The 25,255-nt window shown below is 42.4% G+C and overlaps 1 protein-coding gene across 8 annotated transcripts in view; it reads right to left on the reverse strand.

The window, feature by feature from the left end:
* Positions 1–25,255, reverse strand: part of actn4 (actinin, alpha 4) — a 79,883-nt gene that overhangs the window by 29,396 nt on the left and 25,232 nt on the right. For all 8 annotated transcript variants that reach the window (XM_074678745.1, XM_074678746.1, XM_074678748.1 and 5 more), the window contains exons 2-3: positions 2,568–2,682; positions 1,966–2,085 (exon numbers count right to left, since the gene is read on the reverse strand). In XM_074678745.1, coding sequence (XP_074534846.1) covers positions 1,966–2,085; positions 2,568–2,682 — 235 coding nt within the window. The remainder of the gene's footprint in view (positions 1–1,965; positions 2,086–2,567; positions 2,683–25,255) is intronic.

A 25,255-nucleotide genomic window follows, 5' to 3' on the forward strand; every position in this document is an offset into this window, starting at 1 on the left:
ATCGATCACACCCTCAGAGCCGTCTGTCAGCTGAGCCTGTGCCCACATCGCTCTCATTCCTCCTCCTCCATCGCCGTAACGTACTTCAGTCTCACTTTCATTTCCACTGAGCTGTGAGTCTGATCTGGTAGAAATGTTTGCTTCCTGCCAAACAGATGCCAAACAGCTCCAGAGGTGAAGTTCAGAGCACATGTTTCAGGTTAAAGTCAGAGAATCATAAATCTCTCAGAGCGTGGAGGAAAGTCTGACTGCACAGCCGGCCTCAAACTCCTCGCTCCTCCTTTCTACATTCTTCTCTCTGCCAGTTTCCAGAGGATGACCTTCAGTGGGCCGCTTTCACAGAAGGCCAGAAACTCAGTGTGTGTGTGTGTGTGTGTGTGTGTGCTATGACTCTGTGTGTGTGTGTGTGTGTGTGTGTGTGCCAGATTGCAGTATTTTGGCAACTTTGTGTTTCTCGATTGTCTTCAGTTTGAGTGTCATGTTGCAGGAATGATGTTTGTCTGCAGCGGGAAGAAGGTCACTCTGCTCCATCTGACCCTGACACACACACACACACACACACACACAGAAGGCTGTGTGTGTGTGTGTGTATGTGTGTGTCTCACTGATCTTTAATCTGTCTAACTGTTTGTGCAGGATGAATCAGGAGCAGGCTGCACGGTGGTGCAGTGGTTAGCACTGTTGCAAGAAGGTTCCTGGTTCGATTCCCTGGCTGGGGAGGAACCTTTCTGTGCAAGTTTGTGGGGTGAAGTGGTGAAGATAATAGATAGTGGCATTGTTAACTCTTTTAAAACCCACAGGAACGCTGCTGCTCCCATTTTATAGGAGCTCTTTAAATTACTGTAACTCTGCTACTATATGTGCAAGTGAAAAAACCTAAATGTCTCCTTTGAAGAAGAAAAAACAAGCTTTACAGCATGGGTCAGTTATCCCAGGGCAGACCCTGTGAGGGCCAGATGAAATCAATAAAATCACAATGGTTTACTCTGTAATATGTTATTAGAGTCAAATCTCACCAAAATACAAAAAATTGACCCCCAACATACCAAAATGTGCTCTCTAGCGCCACCTAGGCACACTAAAACAGCTCTCAATGGCAGTAGGAATGTCATAGAGAGATCAAACCAACGTCAAAATGTTTGTCTCATTAAGACACACAAATCATACACTGACACCCCTGACCTATCTCAAACAGGAAGCCGGCAATTTGCCTTTCAAAGTAAAATTTTACCACATTTTGTTTTTTTTTCAAAAGTTATCTTCTTTTAGGCCGTAAATGGTATCGGTTTGAAATTCACTCAGATGACAGAGTGAACCCTGCTTTACAAAAGCTCTGCATGAATTTGAAGTTTCTCAAACAGTTTTTGAATGACGAGCCCTTAAAGTTTGTGAACCCCAAAGAAGCTGTTTCAGCTCCCCCATTAGAATGAATGGGAGAGGAGGAGCCAGCTCCACACAAGCCAATGGAAGAAGATAAACCTGCTTTAAGCTAGAATACTGTGTTAAAACAAGTACCTTTCTCTTGTTCTCTTGTAAATAAGCTTAAACAAGACATTTTTCTGGACTGGTCCGGTGAATGTGGCTCAGATTAAGTCTAAAAAGGCATTTTTCTACTGAAAGTAAGACAAAACACTTGATAAGATTTCAGTTTTTTGCAGTGTAGGATATAAAGAGAGGCTGTTAGATACAGGAACAGATAAATAGACAGGTTTAAAATCCTTAATTCATCAATGAGCTAAGTTGTGTTAGCGATATCAGGATGTATGAAGTGATGTTTTGGGCGCTTTGAGGAATCTTTCTTTTAATTTCCCTCATTTAATTTGAGCACAGTGAACGTTAGAGGAAGAGGACCTATTAAAGGGTGTGTGTGTGTGTGTGTGTGTGTGTGTGTGTGTGTGTGTGTGTGTGTGTGTGTGTGTGTGTGTGTGTGTGTGTGTGTGTGTGTGTGTGTGTGTGTGTGCTCACCCTCTGCTCCAATAGACACCAGTTTGACTCCCTTGCTGGCGATGAAGTCCAGAGCTTTATTGACGTTGTTGATCTTGTGGACCCTCATTTTGCCTCTCTCAGGTTTGGGTAACCGTTCTCCTGCAGACACAGAGGAACAAACACGGAGTGTGTGAGTGTGTGTGTGTGTGTGTGGGTTTCCACCGGCTCAGCAGAATGATGCTCAGGATGCTAACGCTACAGCAGGAAGAGCTAAGGAGTCAAAAGTTCATAACGAGGTGACAGAGGAGTCCAGATAACCACGGAGGATTCCTCTCTGCTCGCTGCAACCCGTGATTAAAGAGGAAAACCTCCACAGGACGTCTTCCTCCATCTCTGGAGCTCCTGGTGGAGATCTGAGCATGGTCTCTGCAGGGCGTGGTCTCTGCAGAGTGTGAGTGTGTGTCAGTGTGTGTCAGTGTGTGTGTTGGACAGCTTCCTTGTGGCTTGTGTGTGAACCTCAGAGACATTAATCTGATCCCAAACTGCCTCTTAGACCTAATTACAAACTTTTCCTGAGGCTGATCGTGACTGCAGCGCTCTCAGATGAGGATGAGGATGATGAGGATGATGAGGGTGAGTACCTGAGATGACCTCCAGCAGCAGCATGAGTTTGAGCCCATCTCTGAAGTCCTCCTCGATGTTTTCGATCTGCGTGCCGGCTTTCCTCAGGTGGGAGTTACACCACGCAGTGAAGGTCTGAAAGAGAGCGCAGGAACAGGAAGTGGCTGTGAGTACTCGGCGTTTGTGCAGCTTTTATCACAATAAACTTCTTTGAATCCAGAATAAAGCAGAAAAAATGGAATTGAATGGACGGGAAGGGAGGTCAGAGAGCTGCTTTGATAAGACAGGAAGTGTCAGAGAAAGGGGGCGGAGTCAGATCTTACCGCACAATGAGGAAGGAAGGAGCAGTTTTTATGAGCTCGGGAACATTTGGAGGGAAACAAATCAGAGCTCACGTCAGCTCTCACACACACTCTTCGTGTTTGAGCGTCATTTAGCTTTCAGCACGCCGCGGTCACGCATGGAGCCGAGTCCCTGAGCAGGGTAAACAGATCCAGTCCAGACCCACCATGAGAGACCAAAGCCCCTGGTCCAGGAAACCAGACCCAAACATCTGAGATAAGTGTAACCGGATCTCCTTCATGAAACCAAATCACAGGCGACACACACACACACACACACACACACACACACACACACACACACACACACACACACACACACACACACACACACACACACACACACACACACACACACACATCATTCGTCCGTGTTTGGGAGCCGCTGGTTCGCCGACATTCCTCGCAGACGTGTTTCCAATCATCCGATCGTGAAGGCGCTCGTGGCACCGAGGTAGGCACGGGACTGTGGAGGAGCTCTGTCACGCCACTCTGCAGAGAAACCGCCGCCATGACACATCATCAATCAGCGTGTCAAAACACTTCAGAGCTTTTTTTTGTTTCCTCTCCGATAATCCAGGAGGAGAGCGTAAAAATGCCAAGCAACCACAAATACTCGCTCAGAGCCTGCACGCCGCTTCAGACTGAAAAGAGGATTTCTTTTTTTAAATGTCACAATGTTTATCAAAAAGAGCTTTTCACCACCAGCTCGCCAGTTTGTGCTGATTCACTTCACAGAGAGGAAACGTAGGGTACGTGACAAGAAGGAGGGAAAAGGAAGAGACCTCATTTCCCCACAGGAAGTCACCACCAAGAAGAAACCCATTCTTTCTGTGTCCTTTCTAAAATGTTTTTATACACTTTCAGCTGCTGTATTAAAGCTTTTCATGTTAGTTTCTTCCTCCTTCAGCTGATCCAGCTCAGGTTTTAGTGGTCAACTCTGTGGGTGTGTTTCCAGGAAGTGTTGGGGAGGTGGAAACCTTCCTGTTGTCCACTCATGGTTTCATCAGACGCTCTGCACGCCGTCAGGAAAGCTGTCTGAGCTGCAAACTTTACTTTCTTTGGTTTATTTACCCATAAATATTCACAATACGGTGATTATGTTGTGGTTTGGTCTGCTATTTGATACAAAAAAAGAGACAAATCAAAATACTGGGTAAAAAAAAAAGGGGACAGATATTATGTTGAACAGCATCAAGAAAGATATCGTGTAAATGTACTGGAGACAACAAATGCACAATAACTAAATGTAATTGTAGTTTAATTTTTTTTATTTCAACAATTTTTGTTTTTATTTTTTTTTATTTTATTGTATTTTGTTTTATTTTCTATTTGTTTCTTTTATATTTTCTAGGGTTTTTTATTTTTATTTGTTTCTTTTATTTATTTTATTTTATTTTTTTTGGTTTTTGATTTTTCTTTTGTTTTTTTCTTCTTTTTTTATGATTGTTTTTTTTTAGGGTTTTTGTTTTTTGTTTTATTTTATTTTCATTATTTTTGTTTGCTTTATTTTATTTGTATGTATTTCTTTCATTTATTTCTTTTTGTTTTGTCTTTTTTTTTGTTTTTTCTTTTTTTGGTTTGGGTTTTCTTTTGTTTTTTTCCTCTTTGTTGGTTGTTTTTATGTTTTTTTTCAATTTTATTTAGTTATTTCTTTTTTATTTTATTTTATTTTTTTGGTTTATTTTATTTTTATTTTTATAAATTACTTTTCGTTTTTGTTTCTTCTTTTTTTGGTTTGGGTTTTTCTTAAGTTTTATTTTTCTGTTTTTTTCTCCCTCCCCTTACCTCTTGTATTCTTTTTAACATCTACTGAAACAGGGCACTGGGCACACTGGCGCCTCCCAGTCCTCCCATTCCCATCTCCCCATGAATATGTCACTGTCATTGTGTGTTTCTTTAAGGGTTGAACTGACGTGTAATTGCCCCTCAGGGATAAATAAATTAGTCTGAACTGAAAATAAGAGTGGAAACCCTCAGAAACTGGACTTGGTGGAGGTTAAACTATCTCAGAGACACAGACGTCTTCAGCCGCTCAGATTCTTCAACTTCTGGATGCAAAAACAGAGATTTGCACCTTTTTCTGACCTTTTACGAATAAAAAATACATTTTCAGTATGATATGACCTAACGATGATATTTGATGTTTAACGTGGTTATAAACTGTTAGTTTAGTGTTTTCAGGAGTCTGTAATCTGACACCAGCAGCGGCTAAAAATCGTCTCTCTTTGTGTTTGGCTGAGAGGACGTCCACATGTGTTTAAGATAATTGGAAAGAAAATGTGAGCAGTAACCCCTGAACGCCGTCCCACTCCCGTTTGCCCCTCTCCTGCTCTGTGCTGAACAACATTATGACAGGCCGCTGCTCGCCGCCATGCCCCTCTCCCCACCGGCCCGCCGTGACCACCGGCACAAAGCGCCCATTGAGCCCCGCGGATAATAGCAGCCTTCACCCCCCGGGCTGGCTCCTCGGCCCACTGCGGCTCTGTGACCCTCCCCCAGACCGTCCCACAGCACACACACACACACACACACACACACACACACACACACATATATACATACAGAGAGGGGTCCCTCTATGAGACTGGACCACAGAGAGGACGGGAGGGGGGGGTTGATTTCACATAAACAAACACACACACGGACACAGAGGAGGAGATAATGCCCCCTGTGCCACACACACACTGAAACACACACACACTTAGATTTGACAACAATGCAGCAGGAAGTGGCGCTGAAACAACAGGAAGTTGCAGCTCAGTTTAGCTCAGAGGAGCCAATCAGAGAGCAGCTGAATTTATCACTGTCAGTCGAGTCACGCCACAAGGTCAACGACCAGACAGGAGACAGACGGAGAGAGGAGAGAGCTAAAAACAGACGGAAACATCATCAACACGTGTTTCATTCATGGAGCAGGATTTAAAAAACGAAACATCTCTTTCTGGCTCACGGCCTCCTGTGACGATGATCCTGAAGCGCCTCCTCAGTCTCTCCTGCTGAGTGAGGAGCTTCAGGTCTGATCTCAGGGAATGTGGAGTGTGTCAGAGAGCAGGACGGCGTTAAAGACAAACAGCTACAGGTTGAGACCTGCAGAGAGCCCGAGGACTCTACGTTCTGCACGCTACATGACACAAAGACGACACCGTCATCCCCTCAGCGAGGTCAGAGGTCACTCTTCACCGTCACAGCCTGAGCGAGCTGATGAGAGGACGGCGCTCCTTCGTCTCTCCTGTTATTCTGAGCGTCCGTCAAACGTAGCGTGCCTCCAGCGACCTGCCGACACTCAGGGACATCAAGGTGTGGCGCTGCTGACAGGCACAGACACGCTCTCACAGATTACAGCTCACACAGAAACTCTGAATGGACTCCACACTCCTCCTCCTCCTCCTCCTCCTCCTCCTCCTCCTCCTCCTCATCAGGCTGAGTTTGTTTCCTTCCCGTTACTGACGCTCATAAAACTGTGACACCGATCGACCTCTGAAGTGATGTCATGTGGTAACTCCAGCAGAGTGGGTCACAAGAAGCTGATTTTCCAACAGCTGGATATGAGAAGCTTGATTTTAAATATTAAAGAGGAATCTGGGACCTCTTTGGACACATTTGGGTGTTTAAATAATTCATAGACACAAAAAGTTTTTGGCTCCTGGAGATTTAGTCCAACAAGCAGCAGGAAGAGGAAGAGAGATGATGAAAAAGGCGCTTTTCAACTGCAGGAACTGGGTCTAAATTTAGTTCAGGGTAACAAATTAATTAACGGCTTCGTCATAAACGCTTTTTTCCTCCTGAGAGTCAACAAATCCATTGACGTGATTCTCTTTGGATCCCTGTATTTTATTCTGTGGTGGCATCTTCGCTAAAGGCCTCCATCACTGTCTTACTGGCCTCTACTGGTGAGGATGTGTAGTCAAATTATTTCTATTTTTTGCCTGATTTACATAATCTACCCAGGTCTTCAGCTCATGGTGAAAACGCGGACACACTATGGACCACAGTTAACAGCTAGTTCCTGGGCAGGTTTACAAGTAGTTCCTGAACCTTCAGGATCAGAACCAGAATCAGAACAGCATTTATACAACAAGTATCTTCAAAAAAGCAAGGAATTCGACTCTGGTTTGAACCACACTCGCTCCTTATAATTATTGTAAATAAACACTAAAAACTACAAAATAATAACAATAAAATTTTAAAAATAAAAATAAAAATAAAATTAATAAAAAGGAATAAAAATAATTAATTATGATTTATAATAACAATGATAACTAGAACAATAAACATAATAAAATTGATATTAATAATATTATTAATAATAATAATAATATTATTATTATTAATAATAATAATAATAATTATTATTATTATTATTATTATTATTATTTTTATTATTATCAATAACAATAATAATAGTAATAATAATAATAATGTGAAATAAATAAATGAATAAAAAATAAAAATAATAAAATAAAAATAATTAATTATAATTTATAATTATCGTAACAATAATAATTATAATAATAACAATAATAATAATAATAATAACAACAACAAGAAATAAGAAAAAAATGAAAAAAAATGATAATAATAAAAAATAAAAATAAAAGAATAAAAATAAAAGAATTATGATTTAAAATAATAATAATAATATTTATAACAATAATAATAATTAAAATAATAATAATGATAATTATATAGAACTTCGTTTAAAGGAGCATAAAATTATACAAATTCTAGCTGATTGATCCTTCAAGAAACACATTTTTATTAAAATATGTCCAAAGGTATTTTTATCTTCCTCTCAGACCCCACGGCTGTTTTTCAACTCTTTTTTCTAATATAATTGAATTCAAGAAAATCTAATTTCTTATTTTTAAACCACTGACAACTCTTTCATCCTTTGCTTTAGAGCCACAAAATGAGAAACTGAAAACCCGCTCAAACACAGAGGTTCCTCATTGAACGCTGACTCAATCGACACATTTTTTGCAGCGTCTCCAAAACACAAACTTGAGGTGAACAAACCGTTGAACCCACTAAAACCATCTGTCTGAGGAATAACGGACCAAAAACTTCCAGACTCAGCTGTGTTAGCGCTGTTTTTAGGATCGTTTCTCTGCCTCCAAACGATCTGAGGGTAATCACTCCCTGAATTGACCGAATTAAACGTGAACTGACCCTAATTCATGCTGAGAGTAAATGGACCAGATGGGATGAGTGAAGCCTGTTAAAGCTGCCGCTCTGTGGTGGCTACACACACACAAACACACACACACACTGACGCTCAGGAGGAGGATCTCTGACCTGAGCTGAGGACACACACACACACACAACAACAAGCTTGAAGGCTGAGTGGGAGCAGGAGAGCTGAGCTGGTGTGTGAGCGTGGAGCGCTCATCCCTGGGTGTGTGTTACATAACGTCCTCTGCGTTACGGTTACAGCTGGATCGTAGCGTTTAAACCCCGACATGTGATCACCGTGATGAGCTCTAAGCCGCTTCCAGCGCCCAAACTGCCTGGATGTTTGATAAACCAGGCCGTGTGTTAACATCAGGCGGGTCACTGTGATACACAAAACAGAGTCTGATCCTGAAGAGCCAAATCCCCGTTCAGGGGGCGGATCAGATCCTGGCTCTGAGGAGTCTGAGTCACAGGGTCCCTCTGACTGATGAGCTCATTCATGAGTCCTGATGGCGTCCTGCAGAAAGTGTGAGTGTGTTTCTGGACGTGAGCTGAAGATGTGAAAGATTTACAGCTGAGACTGAGACGGTGGGGGGGGCAGCAGCTGTTTGATCTCTCTTCGAACACACACACACACACACACACACTCACACGCAAACACTCTCTTCCATATGGATATGAATGTAAAGGAGTCTTAAAGTGACCTCCACACTCTTTCAACCCTGATCTCTGGGCTGATGAGGTCAAAGGTCAGGGTTCAGGCAGATACCACTCATTTGAAGGAGGAGCAGCTTTGATCTTTAACACGCAAACACGGAGACACACACACACATGAACACACAGGCTACACACCAGCAGTGTGACCATGCAGGATTATGTAATTTAGCCCTTTCAGACTGAAAAAATAAATTAAATTAATTTTATTATTTAAATAAATAGATCAATAAAAGTAGTTCACAGTTATGTTCTGTGCCAGTTTTTATTTTGCAATAAAATACGGGATCAATATCAAAGCTGCGACCAGCCCCGTTTCCCCTCAACTGGCAACAATTGATACCATGTATTATTTCCTATGCTAGGTCACATGACCAGCTGCACGGAACTCCTAATCACTGAGTGACATCATTTCGAAACTCCTGATCACTGTGTGACATCATCACTAAACTGCAGAGGGAGGATTCTTATTCACAAATTTACAAAAGTTTACAAACAACTCATCATATAGACCAGAATTTTGACCTAATCTGTGTTAAAATATGATATTCTTGTAGGAAATTTTGTCAGGAATCCATTCATGTCATTCTTAAAGCTGTACAACTTTTACTTTTTTGTCTAGAGGCTAAAATGTGGCACCCCTCCCAACCTGAAAAGTCATTTCCCATCGGTTTACATGGAGAGAGCTGAGAGCGTTCACCAACTTTGAGGGCTTACTATTCAAAAACCGTGTACGAAATAACAACTTCCTGCACAGCTTTTGTAAAGCAGGGTCTAGTCTGTCACTTGTACAAATTTCAAGCCGATACCACTTATGGTTTAGGAGGAGATCATTTTTGCAGAAAGGGTAAAAAAGTGGTGAAAGCTTATTTTGAAAGGCAAATTGCCTGCTTCCTGTTGGAGATAGGTCAGGGGTTTCAGTGTATTATTTTTGTGTGTCAATGAGACGAACATTTTGACGTTAGTTTCTTCTCTCTACAACATTCCTAGTGGCAACTAGGGCCGTTTTAGTGTTTCCAGAGAGCATATTATAGGATGTTGGGGGTCATGTTTGGTATCATAAGTAAATTTTGGGTGCCTATAATGTGTGTGGCAAATTTTGGTGAGTTTTTGAGCATGTTTAGGGTCTCTAATACGCAATTTAGTGGGGTGCGGAATAATAATAAAAAAGAAACTGACAAAAAAAAAATAGTGCCTTCAGCCCTAATTAAACTGTGAACATAACAGTCAAAGCTGCTGAAAAAAAATATTGTGAAATACTAGAGGTGATGAATATCATGAAATCCTGGTACAATTTTACAGTGTTTGTTTATTGTTTAGTGTAAAGCTCTACAGTTTAGTTGGAGACAGCCCCAAGTGGACACTCAAGGAACTGCAGGTTCTCAGCTTTGTACTTTGACATCCGCTTCATCAAATTATATTAATGCTGCTAAACATAAATACTTTAATTTAAAGACATGAAAGAGCTCTGGACAGATTTCTCTGATCTGATTTAAAGATGAATAAATTTATTACCCTCCTCTATCAGCTTACAGAGGTCAGGTGATGATTCAGTGACACCTGGAGTGAAAAACATGGGGTTATAAAAACTGAGACTGTCACTCTTTTCACCTTTACACACATACACACACACTCGCACACACACCACACCTCAAACAGGAATGTGCTCAAGAGACACAGACGACATCTTCACAGGTCAACAAACGCACCTAACATCAGCGTATAGCTCACTGATACTGTATTTATTTATAGCTTCACATTCACAACAATTACACACACACCCAGGCTCTCGATGCATGTGTAGAGTTCTGACTGTACAACACACAGACACACACACACGGACACACACACACACAGATCAGGGTGTGTCGTCCTCTACCTGTGAAGAATGATTCAGGTTGAACACAATGTGATTGCTCAACTGAAGAACATTTCTCAGCATGATGTCAGCAGAGTGTGTGCGTGTGTGTGCATGCATGTTTTCTGTACTATCACACACACACACACACCCTTTTCTCTCCACGATGAGCTCACTCTGCACACTGACAGGCTGCTGTTTCTGTGACAGCTCGTCTCTTCTCACGTCAACACCCGGCCTTAACCACTCACTAACACACACACGCTAACACACACTTCAAACAAACGCCTTCTCACTTTGTGTCAAATTATGTTTGATTAAATGAAAATAAAACAAAGAAGGAGGATGAAGTGACAGCAGAGCGCTGAGTGTGAGGTCACACACACACACAGAAAGACCTCCTGTCTCGTTCAGGATCATATCTGATGTTTCCTCAGCACTTCTCCGTCTCACACCCTGAGGAACACACACTCACTGTGGAGTTCATCTAAATCAGACAATGAATACAGATGCTATCACACCATGAAGCTGCTGAACACACTTCCTGTGCAGTCTTTGCAGCAGTGTTTCCTCCTCTTCTTCTGCAGATGAACGCCTGCTGCTCCGAGGAGCCGTCTCTGCTGCTGCTAGTTAAAGCAGTTATATGAGGACCTGCTGGCAGGAGGTTAAACCTCAAGGAACTTGGACAGAGCCGTACTAGACTGGACTGGGCTGTACCAGACTCTGCAGTGCCAAACCCCGCTGGCCTGGCTGGGTGAATAAAGCTCAGCTACTAGTCTGGCCTGGCCTGACACAAGGCCTCCTATTCTTAGAGGAGGCCAATTAAAGCGGGGCTGTGGCGTGCGACTGAGCAGCTCTGCTAACTGCTGTCACAGAGCGTGGAGCTTCAAACGCCGCAGAGCACAGGTCGGCCTTTATTCTCCAACATACAGAGACCAGGAGCTGGTTTAAGAGCGTTTTCCCACGGCGACACATACAAACAGGCTCACACTCATTATGTCACACGTTCACCCACGCAGCATCAGGAAGTTTCCGTGATGGAGAAATCCTCCAACAGGTTTGGGGATAAAGTCTGCAGCAAACCGGACGCTGAAACTCATGAATCTGATCCACAGACACAACAGAAAGTGAAGTTCTCTCCTCTACATGCTAAATGTCCCTGCACATTAGCAGGTAAGCTAACTGCTAATTCAGCTAACTTTAATCAAACTATGTTACATAAAGGTAAAACTCCAAGTCTCTGAGAAGACAATCCATTTAATGTTGGTGACACAGACACCTGTGGCCAGAATAGGTAGTGTTTGTGCAAGATAAAGACTCTGTTTCCCATGAGCACCCTCTGTCATAAAGACCTGACTCTTTAAAGGCTTTCATTTATTTTTGGAGACTCTAATTATCAAAGCAAATGTTTTAGTCTTTAGCTCATTTTTAATCTTAAGCTCGTTTTTAGCCTTAAACGCATTTTTAGCCTTTAGCTTGTTTTTAGCCTTTAGCTTGTTTTTAGCCTGTAGCTCGTTTTCAGCTTTTGCCTCCCTTTTAGCCTTGAGCTCTTGTTTTAGTCTCAAGCTCGTTTTAAGCCTTTAGCTTATTTTTAGCCTGCAACTCATTCTAGTCTTTAGCTTGTTACTAGCTTTTAACTTGATTTTAACCTTTAGCTCTTGTATTAGCCCTAAGTTCTTGTTTTAGCCTTTAGCTTTTCTTTCAGCCCTAGGTTCTTGTTTTAGTCTTTCGCTCATTTTTAGCCTTTAGCTCTTATCTTAGTCTTTGAATCGTTTCAGCCTTTAGCTCATATTCAGCCTGCAACTCATTTTAGCCTTTAGCTTGTGTTTTAGTCTTTACCTTGTTATAAGCCTCAAGCTCAATTTTAGCTTTTACCTCATTTTTGGCCTTAAGCTCTTGTTTTAATCTTTAGCTTATTATTAGCTTATTATTAGCCCTAAGCTTGTTTTTAGCCTGCAACTCATTTTTAGCCTTAAGCTTTTGTTTTAGCATTCAGTTCTTGTTTTAGTCTTTAGTTTGTTTTTAGCTTTTAGCTTGATTTTAGATTTTAGCTTGTCTTTAGGTTTTAACTTGTTGTTAGCCTTCAGCTCATGTTTTAGCCTTAAGCTAGTTCTTAGCCTTTGGATTTTTTTGTTGTTGTTTTTGCTGTTGTTTTAGTTTTTATTTCTTGTTGTAGTCTTTAGCGTGTTTCTTTTTCCTTTCCCGTTTGCTGATGGCATGGTGTTGTTAAAGGTGTTTCCCACAGATACTGAGGAACAGATCTTTGAAATGACAGATTTTGATAATCTCATTGTGATAATCTCATTGTGAATCGTGGATTATGATCAGGCAAATGTTTCAGAGTGAGACTTTTTCAAGCTTGGTTAAAAACTCCTCACAGTGGACGGAGAATCTGTTGTGTTAAAATAAACTTTATGACGGTTCCTTTCTCCAGCTGTGCTCCAAAATAATCCAGAGCCAGGAAGAGAAACAGCTCCAGTCTCTGCAGCTCTGTTCTGATAACGCTGCTGAAACAGGAGACGACGCTGCTGCTGCAGAGCTGCTGCAGGACGGGAACCTGACACCAGCTCTCAGGGGCCACGCTGAGACCTGAGGGCTCACCATGAACGGGTGAATGGGTGAACCGAAACCATGAATGATGAAGATCAGTGGGGACGCAGACGCAGAGAGGAAGAAACTTCAGGCGTTAACCAGAGTGTCCCCCAGAGGAGAGAGGATCAGAGAGACGAGGAGGAGGACGGAGGATGGAGCAGGAAGAGGAGGAGGAGGAGAAGAAAGACCAGGCAGAGGGTGTTCGGCTCTCATTATCCTCTCAAGTCTGGACAGGTGATCATTAACACACACACACACACACACACACACACACACACACACACACACACACACACACACACACACACACACACACACACACACACACACACACACAGGGAGCCTCCCTCTCGCTGCATGTGCTGACAGGTAGTCAGTGAGGCTGAGCTATAATGTGGGGACAGTCTCTCACCGCAGCACACACACACACACTAATTCATCGAGTGTGTGTGTGCATCCAGACGCTCGCTGCTCGTCTCGCTGAGGGAGACTCCTTAACACAAACGCAAGAGAGGAAGCCAGGGGATGAAGAGGAGGAGGAGGAGGAGGAGGAGGAGGTGATGAATGTGGGAAAGAGGAGGAAGGAAGAGGAAGAAAGAGGATGAGTTTGTTTAGTCTTTTCCTCTGTGTTCCCTATTTCTTTTCCTAACTCCTCCCCCCTCAGTGAGCTTAACCCTCCTCATTGGTCCATCGTCACAGACTGATGACATCACAGCTCACCTGTCCCTCAGGTGTCTCTGATCCAGACGACCAGTGGTCAGTTTTCTGCAGTGTTACGTGCTGCGTCAACATCAGCAAACTCTGCTTCTGACCCAGGAACATGTTCCCCTCAGCTCACCTGGATTAAAGTCATTCAGGAGCCACAAAATCTACGTTATCTCCACAATAAAGACAAAAAAGTGGATAAAATTCTTAACACAGGAAAAAAAACGGAATAAAAAGTTTCTAAACGAGAAGTTTTTTGTGTTTATAAAATTGTACAAGTAATGTCTTAATCTTTTTTTAAATTTGCAAATATTTTTAAAAATAGAAAAATTTGTAATGTCTAATGCTTTGCAAAATTCAAGACACTTCAATAATTTCCCAAATTTTTCAAAAATTTCAAAATTTCAAAAACTTGTGATTTAAAAAAAATAAATTTACAGAAATGTGAAAAAATTCCCCAAAAATTGGAATGTCAAAAAATGTCAAAAATTTGCAAAATAAAATTGTGCTTTCAAAAAAATTGCTTCATTTAAAAAAATTAGAAAAAAAAATATGCAAAATCTTAAAAAAAAATGTTTTTTTCTAAATTAAAAAAAATTATGTCAAAAAAATTTGCTGATGAATATTCAATTCAACAAAATATTAACACATGATTTTATTTAGTGTCAGTGTCTTTAATCATCAATACCCTCCATAAGAAAAATAACTATTCTTCATTTCAATAAAAAAAATTTGAGCTACAAGGAGCCACTTCAGAGGAGTCACAGGGCCACATGAGGCTCCAGAGCCACAGGTTGAAGACCCTTGGTCTAGCGTATGACAAGTCGTCATTAACTGTGCACACCATGTGAGAGTGAGGCACGCAGCTCTCGTTTAATGTGGCTCAAATCAAGTCCAATAAGATCATTTTACTTAAAATAAGACAAAAACACTTGATCAGATTTCAGTTTTTGCAGTGATCAGAGCTTTGGGGTGACAAACGTAGCCTATGCACAGCCATAATGTAGTTTAATGAGACGTAGTGGATAGACTTTGGTTTTCTTTGTGCATATGACAGAAAATGTCAAAACAAAAAGCTCCATTTTTCCAAACGTGCATCATGCTGTGGTTATTTCAGTCTCACTTTGAGCCGTTTCTGAAACTCAGACACAGAAACATCTGTTGCTCTTTGCTCCACGCTGCCTGAAACAGTAAAACTGCCTCTTCTCCCTCAGTCACTCCTCGTTTTACTGCTGATTCACAGAAGCTGGGTTTGTCTTCAGAAAACCAGCACTGATCATTTTTCATCACGTTTCACCCTCAGACCCTGCGCCCTGTCAGCGTACGGAGAAATCACTCAGGGATCAGAGAGGCTCAGGATGTTTGTGGGTTAACAGGACGAGTTATCCTGAAGAGCCCCGAAACATGAAGGGAACATGTTGTCCAAAGCCCCCCCCTCCTTCTCCTCCTCCTGCTCCTCCTCCTCCTCCTCCTCCTCTGAGGGTCAAACCTTTACAGCCTCCAACAACCCAAAGAAAGGAGGAAGAGGAGACACAGACGCTCGACATGACAGTCATCAGAAAGTCTCACAGCTTCAAGCAGCAATGCTTGCTGCCATTAAGGCAGAGGAAGGAGGGAGGAGAGGAAACAAGGAGGGAAGAGGATAAGAGAGGAGAGGAAGGAGGGGTAAAGTGTCGAGCAGAGTGGCTATTTGTTCATTTATTTATGCCTCTTCCTCTCTTTGTTGCTCAAAGAGTCAGAGCAGGGGTCAGATTACACCGACGGAAACCAGTGTGTGTGTGTGTGTGTGTGTGTGTGTGTGTGTGTGTGTGTGTGTGTGTGTGTGTGTCCAGGCTGTTTTTAGATCACCAGAGACCATGGGGGAGTTTGAACACACACTTTTATCTGAGTTATCAGAGAAAATGAAAGTTACCGTCTGTGATCTGTGGTGACTGCTCAATGATACATCAACCCTCAGACTCCTGGAGCCTTTGACCCCTAAAACACTTAGACCCTTAGACCCCTAAAACCTCAGACCCTCTGACTCCTGGAGCTTACAACCCCTAAAACCTCAGACACTCTGACCCCTTAAACCTCAGACTCCTCAGACCCTCTGACTCCTGGAGCCTTCTACCTCTAAAACCTTAGACACTTAAAACCTCAAACCGTCTGACTCCTGGAGCCTCTGACCCTCAGACTTCTTAAACCTCTGACCCTCTGACTCCTGAAGCCTTTGACCCTTTGACTCCTGGAGCCTACAACCCCTAAAACCTTCAACCCTTAGACCCCTAAAACCTCAGACCATCTGACTCCTGGAGCCTGTGACCCCTACAACCTCAGACCCTCTGACCCCTTAAACCTCAGACTCCTCACACCCTCTGACTCCTGGAGCCTTCTACCTCTAAAACCTTAGACACTTAAAACCTCAAACCCTCTGACTCCTGGAGCCTCTGACCCTCAGACTCCTTAAACCTCGGACCCTCTGACTCCTGAAGCCTTTGACCCTTTGACTCCTGGAGCCTTTGACCCCTAAAACCTTCGACCCTTAGACCCCTTAAACCTCAGACCGTCTGACTCCTGGAGCCTGTGACCCCTACAACCTCAGACTCCTCAGACCCTCTGACTCTTGGAGCCTAGGACTTCTGGGGCCTTGGATTCCTAAAACCTCAGACCCTCTGACGCTAAAACCTCTGACCCTATGACTCCTGGAGCCTTTGACCCTTAAAACCTTCAACCCTTAGACCCCTAAAACCTCAGACCATCTGACTCCTGGAGCCTGTGACCCCTACAACCTCAGACCCTCTGACCCCTTAAACCTCAGACTCCTCAGACCCTCTGACTCCTGGAGCCTTCTACCTCTAAAACCTTAGACACTTAAAACCTCAAACCGTCTGACTCCTGGAGCCTCTGACCCTCAGACTCCTTAAACCTCGGACCCTCTGACTCCTGAAGCCTTTGACCCTTTGACTCCTGGAGCCTACAACCCCTAAAACCTTCGACCCTTAGACCCCTTAAACCTCAGACCGTCTGACTCCTGGAGCCTGTGACCCCTACAACCTCAGACTCCTCAGACCCTCTGACTCTTGGAGCCTAGGACTTCTGGGGCCTTGGATCCCTAAAACCTCAGACCCTCTGACGCTAAAACCTCTGACCCTATGACTCCTGGAGCCTTTGACCCCTAAAACCTTAGACACTTTGACCCCTAAAACCTCAGACTCCTTAGACCCTCAAACTCCTGGAGCCTCGGACTTCTGGGGCCTTGGACCCCTAAAGCCTCAGACCCTCTGACTCCTTGAGCTTCTGACTCCTGGAGCCTCTGACCCTCTGACCCCTCAGATCCCAAACCCCACACTAGGCTGTGTCTCCTGCTGTGTGTTGATAAAATCTGCTGCTGTCTTTGGAAACATCCTCAGCTGCTCAGTTGTGTAACGTTGTGTTGACACTGTTCACCACAAACTCCCTGAGCTCGTTTCTTAATCCACGACGATCACACTTTGTTATGTGACAACCTGAAAACAGCTTTTGGGAGGATCAGACCGTCACGGGGTTTTCGTTGGGACATCCTTTCAGCGCCTGAACCCTCGTCCTGCTCTGTCCCCATGATCTACTTCACACACACACACAGACAGGACTCTGGGCTTAAGAAATCACCTGCAGATTAAAATATTAATCCTCTAAAGTATGTGTGAGGCCTTAAAAGGGTCACTTAAGAAAATCCCTGCTCCTTAAAAGGTGATCAGCGTGAGGGGGTGTGAAGCAACCGGACGGGAAGTCAGCGGGGGCAAACCAGCGACAACGATTGTGTGAAAACATCCAAATCCAACTTCCCTCATTTTAAAAACAATGTTATTAACTTTTCAAACTTTTCCTTCAGTGACTGTGATCCTCTGCTCACGTGTACTGCCACAGATAAGAGACGAGACTGAAAACCTCTGTTAAAGTGTGAGGAATCCTGAGGCTGAGAATAACCAAACCGTGGACCAGACACACCAGATCAACAGAAACCAGTTAGCATCAGAGCTAACCCTGCTCATTCTGAGATCCACTTCCTTCAGCCAATGACTGGAAGATATGGGTCAGCCTCGTCCTTTAGACAACAGGAGATAATCATGGTTGAGTTTACAGATTACAGTCCAGATTACAGTCCAGATTACCGTCCACTGCTGGGAAATGTGGACAAAGTTCATTTATTTAGCCCCAACTTCCTGTTAGAAACATTTTCCTTTTAGCATCAACGGCCGGTGAACATTGAGACGTCAGGTACAAAGTTTAGAGCTCTGACAAATGGCTTCGATGTTATGATTGTTATGATGCTAAAAGGCTCCAAAGATCCACAGATGATACGTCCATGTTGATTATCCCTTACTTTCAAGATCGAATACATATAAAGTTGTAGTTATTCAGCTGTGTGTGGTTAAACTACTTTATCCCCACAAAGATTACTAAAAGGTGTATAAAATTGTAGACAAAGGTTATCTAGAGAATAATAATCTAAACAAGAAGTTTTTTGTATTTATGTAATTGTACTTGTGATGTTTTGGTTTCATTATCTTTAATAAATTGCAAATTTCAAAAAACAAATAGGAATAAAAAAGGCAAAATTTTCTTTTTTTGAAATTTTCTGAAAAAAAAATTGAAATTTCAAAAATTTGTAGAAATTTTTTAAAGAAAAACTAAAATTTGATAATCCAGCAAAAAAAAAGAAACTTCAAAAATTTGTAAAAATCTGAACAGGAAAACTAACATTTGATAATACAGCAGAAAAAAAAAGAAATTTTAAAAAATTGTAGAAATTTTAAAGAAAATATAAAATTTGCTAATCCAGCAAAAAAAAAAATTAAACTTCAAAAATTTGTAGAAAAATTTTCAAGAAAATATAAAATTCGTAAAACCAGCAAAAAAAAAATTAAACTTAAAAAATTAAAAAATAAATAAATAAAAGAAATACTTAAATTTGATAATCCAGCCGAAAAAAAAGAATTTCAAAAATTTGTAGAAATTTTATCAAGTAAAACTAAAAATTGATAATCCAGTAAAAAAAAATCTAAATTTTAAAAATTTATAGAATTATTTTTAAAGAAAAACTAAAATTTGATAATCCAGCAAAAAAAAAAATTCAAAAATGTGCAAAATTTTTATTTTTTGAAATTGTAACATTTTATAGCAAATTTTGACATTTTTGAATTTTCTGAAATTTTTGCAAAAATTCTGAATTAAACTCTATCAAGAATACTTTCAATTGATAACCTATTTATTTATTTAACCTTTATTAACCAGGTAAAAGACCCATTGAGGTCGAGCCCTATTTTACAAAGGTGACTTGGTCAAGGGAGGCAGCAGCACACGTCACAGAGTACAGCAACAGACATTAAAGTTCATGAAATAAAATGCAGCAGATATTTTAAGAAACAGTTTAAGAACACAGGCACAGTTTTGATTTATTGATGATATTGCTCAGCTCATTATTTTGTGTTGTTTGCTAATGTCTTGCCACATATTAATCCGACAGGTTGTCAGTTAAATGAATTAAAATCAGTATTTTCTTCCAGATGAGTCTTTTTGTAGATGTAGTTATCTTCCCAGGGCTGTAAAACTTGAGGTTAGCCACAGGTGCATGGAAAGTTGGTGGGCTGTTGATGTTGTAGGAGGTGAAGTAGAGCGGTGGCAGGCTTTATTGACAGATGGGATGAAGATTTAGTTCAACTAAATGTTAACACAGGATTTTATTTAGTGTCAGTGTCACAATATATATTTTTAAAGCTACAAGAAGCCAGAGAGCCACAGGTTAAAGACCCCTGGACTGGAGCTACAAGCTGGTGCTAGCTCTGCTAATGTTAGCCACACTACACACACTGGGTTTAGCCATGTGAAAAAGTGTTTTTCTTATTGTCAGACTTTGAGTCAGCTTGTTTTAAAGAAAGACAAACTATATTCAGTCTGATCAGAAAGACCACACAGTGCAGAAAGTTGACATTTAAGCTGAGTGAACGTGACTCTGTTTCTGTTAGAAACCTCGTCAGGGACAGCTCTGAGCAGGAGGACGAGGGAGGCTTAATGAGACCCTGAGACTCTTCCTGGATTAAATGAGGGGAGGAGAAGAAGAAGGAGGAGGAGGAGTGCTCAGCGTCTTTGATCTCAGACCCAGAACGGGGTCTCTCCTCCTCCTCAGAAGGAGCGGAGGAGGAGAGGAAGAGGAGTCAAGTGGGTTTATGAACTGGAAACACACACAGGCTCCTCTCTGTTTACGTTTGTTGTCGTGGATCAGAACTTTCCAGAAGAGTCTTCTCTCTACATAACGCGTCTATTGTTTGGGACAAATCAAAACGTGTTTTGATGTCTCGACTCTCAGCTCAGCTCAGATTTGAAGGTAGGGTGAGGAAGACGAGGCGTTTCTATGGTTACAATCATCTGCAGCGAGGGGGTTAAATAACATCACAGAGGAAAATCATCTACATGGAGATAAAACGACATGTTTCAGTGAAGTTTAAGGAGAAAGGAGTTTGACAAATATCATATTTCCTCGCACTTTGGACTGAAAGACGTCAGCGAGAGGTGAAAGCTAAAGTTTACAAACAGCTCACACTTCCTCCTGTGGAGTTTTCACCTTTACCTCAAAGAGAAGTTGAGTTTTTTCACACAGGAAGCTGATTTCACACGTAGATTATGAAGAATAACGTCTTATAGTGAAGGTGTGAGACTGAGGAGATGGTTTTGGGCGGGTCCAAACAGAAACCAGGACGCCGCGAGCCGTTATCAGAGAGCTCAGCTCCTCAACCGTCATTTAACGAGTTAAATGTAGGCGTGGACTCCAGCGCGTCTGAAAACTCTCTGATGAATCACATGTAAGTGCCGTGGTCCTAAGGTGAGGTGCAGCAGTTTTTGTCTTCCCCACAGACACAGAAACAAAACGCTGTGACGGCGAGCACACGCCGCAGGACGGCGTCCGTCTGCAGCTTTAAGAGAAACAGAGAAACAGATGAGTTTGGAGACGTGGTGTCAGAGGGAGAACGATCAGGTCAGCGTGTGTTCCCCTCCGTTTGTCTTCATCTGTTTCTCTCATATCACACCGGCCAATCAGCAGCCAGCTTCTCCACTTCCTGTCTTCAGAGGCAGAGCGCAGCAGGAAGCGGCGTGGGCGGAGGATGTCCATGTTCATTCTCCAGGAATGCGCCCAGCGCGTCCAACTGAACGTGAAAGATTAACCGCTGAGCAGAGCTGTACAGTGGATGTGAAGCCTCGTGGCGTCCTGTAACACGCCGCCGTGACACGGAGCCAGAGAGGAGAGAGAGAGCACAGGAAGTCAGCGAAGGACTCAGAAATACTCGCTGAGTCATGCTGAGAGCAGGATGAGGTCAGCAGAAAGGAAGGTGTTTCTAACCACAGGTGAGAGGTGACGGCTGCTGCAGCTCGCACAGGACGCCATGACTTCACACCTGCTGTTTGTTTTCTGTGGTCGGGCCACGAGGAAAAGGTTGACCTGAGTCAGAGGCCGTTATAGTTGGACGGCGTTAAGCTAACAGGAGCGGCTGACTCACCGAGGTCACAGATAACGGCTGTTCACACCGAGCAGAGTGAGAGACAGACGCCTGAGACTGAGCGGGCAGCGTGCTCCTCCTCACTCTGATGACACCACACCTGAGGCGCCAAAACACCTGACGACCATCACGCAACGAGGGAGAGAGCAGGAGTCACAGTGACCGACACATCATTTTACAACCAGGGGAGTTTACTGATACAAACTCAGACACACACACACCCTCCTGAAACCATGTCAAGAGCTCACACACATCCTCAGACCCTCTGACCCTCAGACCCTCAGACTCTCAGACCCTCAGACTCTCAGACTCTCAGACCCTCAGACCCTCAGACCCTCAGACCCTCAGACCTGCTCCCCCCTGAACTCTAAATCGAGGTCTGAGCCCTAAACCAGCCTCTGAGCTGCGGCCAAACAGACCCAGCGTTACGCTCTGTTTCTTACGGGGCTCTGAGCCAGATTTCACTCTGTAATCCAGTTAAAGAGCCATTAGAGCCTGGATGGTCCAGACCAAAACCTGAGAGAGCCAGAGTCTGGGATCCTACCTGAACACTGCCACACACCAGAAAGAGGAAATAAAGATCAGGCTTAAAGAGGGATGTTGTGCTTTATCTTTATTTAAAAATGTCCCTCCTGTGCTCCCGTCATGGATTCAAATTATTTACATCTCTATTTTCTTTCCCTGGTGTTTGTGTAACCTGTATGTCAGCCTTTGCCTGTGACGCCTCGTTTGGGCTACTTTTTTTTTTTCTATTTTTTCTTTATCCTTTTTTCCCATTTTTATCTTTTTTAATTCCTTTTGTCTATTTACCATTTTTTTCCCTTTATTTCTTTTTTCCTTTTTTTTCTTTTTTCCTTTTCCCCCTTTTTCCTTTTCTTTTTTTGCCTTCTTTTCTTTTTTCCTTTTTTCTTCTTTATGTCCATTTAACCTTTTTTTCCTTTTTTTCTTTTTTCCCTTTTTCTTTCATTCTTTCATTCCTTTTTTTCATTTTTTCCCTTAATTTCTTTTTTCATTTTTTCTTTTTATTCCTTTTTTCCCTTGTTTCTTTTTTCCTTTTTTCCATTTTTTCCTTTTCTTTTTTTTGCCTTTATGTTTTTCCTTTATTCCCTTTGTTTCTTTTTCCTTTTTATTCCTTTTTTCCCCTTGTTTCTTTTTTCCTTTTTTTTCCATTTTTTCTTTTACCTTTTTTCCCCTTTTTTCCTTTCCCCCCTTTTTCCTTTTCTTTTTTTACCTTTTTCTCTTTTTCCTTTTCTTTTTTTTAACTTTTTTCTTTTTTTTCATTTTTCCCTTTATTTCTTTTTTCCCCTTGTTTCTTTTTTCCTTTTTTCCATTTTTTCCTTTACCTTTTTTTCCCCTTTTTTTCCTTTTCTTTTTTCTTTTTATTATGCACTTTGAGATTTGTTCACAAATGTAAAGTTCGTTATAAACAAAAATCATTGTTATTCTTATTATTACTGTCTCTTTAAGGCTTTTTATTCCACTCCCTTCCCTCTGATTGGTCAGCTCTCTGGAAGCCAATCAGGAGCAGAGCTATGATTGTTTGAGGCCCCTCCCCCCCTTCAGCGTGTCATAAATTGAAGATCCTATCATTTTTAAAGCAGAGTGTTTTGATCAGATCACAGACAGATTCAGGGATTTCTACAATAGATGAATCTCTAAAGGTCTGAAAATCTGCACATGCTCAGTCTGAACATCCAACTGTTTCTTTACATCCATGTTTACAGTATAAGAAAGTAGAGTACCCCCTCTTTAAGCTGGCTCCAGTTTAATTTAACGCCATACAAATAATGATCCATGAAGTGATCGTTGAGCTGCTGTTTGTGCTCATCACAAACTTTGAGAGCTGACGTTTCCTGGCACGATTAAATCCAATTACTGTTGCATGATTAGGCAATGCAACTCCTGTCCTTACCCAGGTGTATCAGGTATGAGTCACTGACAAACGTACACACCTCTGCGACTGTAAGAGGCCACGTGGCCCCTGAAGTCCCGCAGCCTGTGCCTGGGAGTCTGAGTTCAGGGCGTTAAACCATCACCCACACATTCATGATGTGACGAAGTGTGTCCCACCTCAGGTCCCGTCCCAAAGACACTGTCACCCCATTGATCACTGACTGAGAGATCAGCGTTTGCGGATCGTGTTTCTTTGTGTTTGCTCTCGTTAATCTCGTCTGGAGATTATTACAAAGAGGTTAAAGAGGTTAAATGTTCACGAGTCGACGCAGAGCCTGTGACTCTTTAACTCAGACCTCCTCCAGTTTACAGAGTTAACTTTCCCCTGGCCGTGACGTGGAGCAGCTCCCTGACTCACTCCTCTGATTTCCAGCTGTGCTGAACAGTAGCCTCCTCTTTCATCGCTGACCTCCTGCTACTAAACCAGAGCCGTCCAATCAGTGAACGAGCTGAGGTCATTGTTATCACTACAAACACACACACACACAGTGAGCACGGTGCTGTGTGTGTGAGTGTGTTTGCCTTTTCTAACAGCCCTAATCAGGAGCTTGGCAGGCCTGATAGCAGTTGGCAGAGCAAAGCGTCAGCTGTTTGTGTCGGCCTTTTATTAAAACCGCTGGCTGAATCTTTCCAGAGCTGCGCGACAGTTCTGCCGTTCTGTTGTTGATCAGGCCGGGCAGGAGGAAACCCACTCACTCCACCACACCTGTCTGAACAAAGCTGTGTTTGTGTGCTGCCACGCTGGCTCTGGAGGCAGCGTGAAGCAGAGACAGCTCATCTGATGGTCCCGGGTTTAAGGTCCTGACGCTACAAACTGAGGATCTGATGCTAGCTTTAGATAGGAAGGACGGTGAATCAGGACAAAGCTTAAAGGTCCCATACTGTGCAAAAATCACTTTATTTAGTCTTTGGAGCTTGTGAATGTAAAATCCTGACCTAAAACCAGCTGTTAGGAATTTGGGGATTTGCTGACATCAGCGATTCCCTTTTTTGACCAATCAGGAGCAAGTCTGACCTGATTGGTCCACCAGAGCAGATACCCCCGAATCCCCTCCCCGCCCACTCCCCTCCCCGGGAGGAGAATGCCAAAGTTGAAGAGCCATCACTGCTCTGTTTTTGGCTGTAAACAGCCACATAGCTCCATGCTCAAGCTTCCCATCTCTGAAGAAGACAGACTAAGTGTCTAGAGTTCATTTATCAGGAAATGTTCCAGCTACACTCAGTAAAACTGAGCATGTGTGTGCTAGTCACTTCACGGCCGACTGCTTTTCCAACTTTGGACAGTCCAACAGAGGGCTAGCCAATAGACTGGTCCTGAATCCAGGCGCATTACCAACCATCCTCCAACAAACCTGGGACCCTGGAAATGTGAGTATTTTAAATGCTGTGTGCTGTGGAGCAGATGGAAGAGCTTTTCCTCAGTGTCCCCCCTGTCTCTGTGTTAGCTTCAGGATGCTAACTTTAGCTGCAGTTAGCCTGTTGTTTTAGCCTGTAATGTTACGGTAAACGAGCTTCTCTGTTTTCTAAACATTGTGCACTCGGAGCTCGTGGCGCCGCTCTCAGTGACGTGGAAGAGCGGGGCGGTATCAGCGGTGGCTCATTTACATATGAAGAAAAAAAAAAGAAATATTAACAAACTTATTAAATTTCTTTAAAAAAAATTGCAAATATTTTGAGTATTTTTTTTTTTTTTGCCTTTTTTCAAATTTTGAATTATTTACAAATTTATTGAAAAAACAACCCCAGAACATCACATATACAATTTTATAAATTCAAAAAACCTTTTGTCTACCACATGTGGCCCTTTGACTCCTCTGAAGTGGCTCCTTGTAACTTAAAAAAAAAAAGAAAATTAT

Source organism: Halichoeres trimaculatus, unplaced genomic scaffold (genome assembly GCF_033239565.1).
Source record: "Halichoeres trimaculatus isolate MK-OKI-2021-1 unplaced genomic scaffold, fHalTri1.1 fHalTri1_scaffold_9, whole genome shotgun sequence".
Taxonomy (NCBI): domain Eukaryota; kingdom Metazoa; phylum Chordata; class Actinopteri; order Labriformes; family Labridae; genus Halichoeres; species Halichoeres trimaculatus.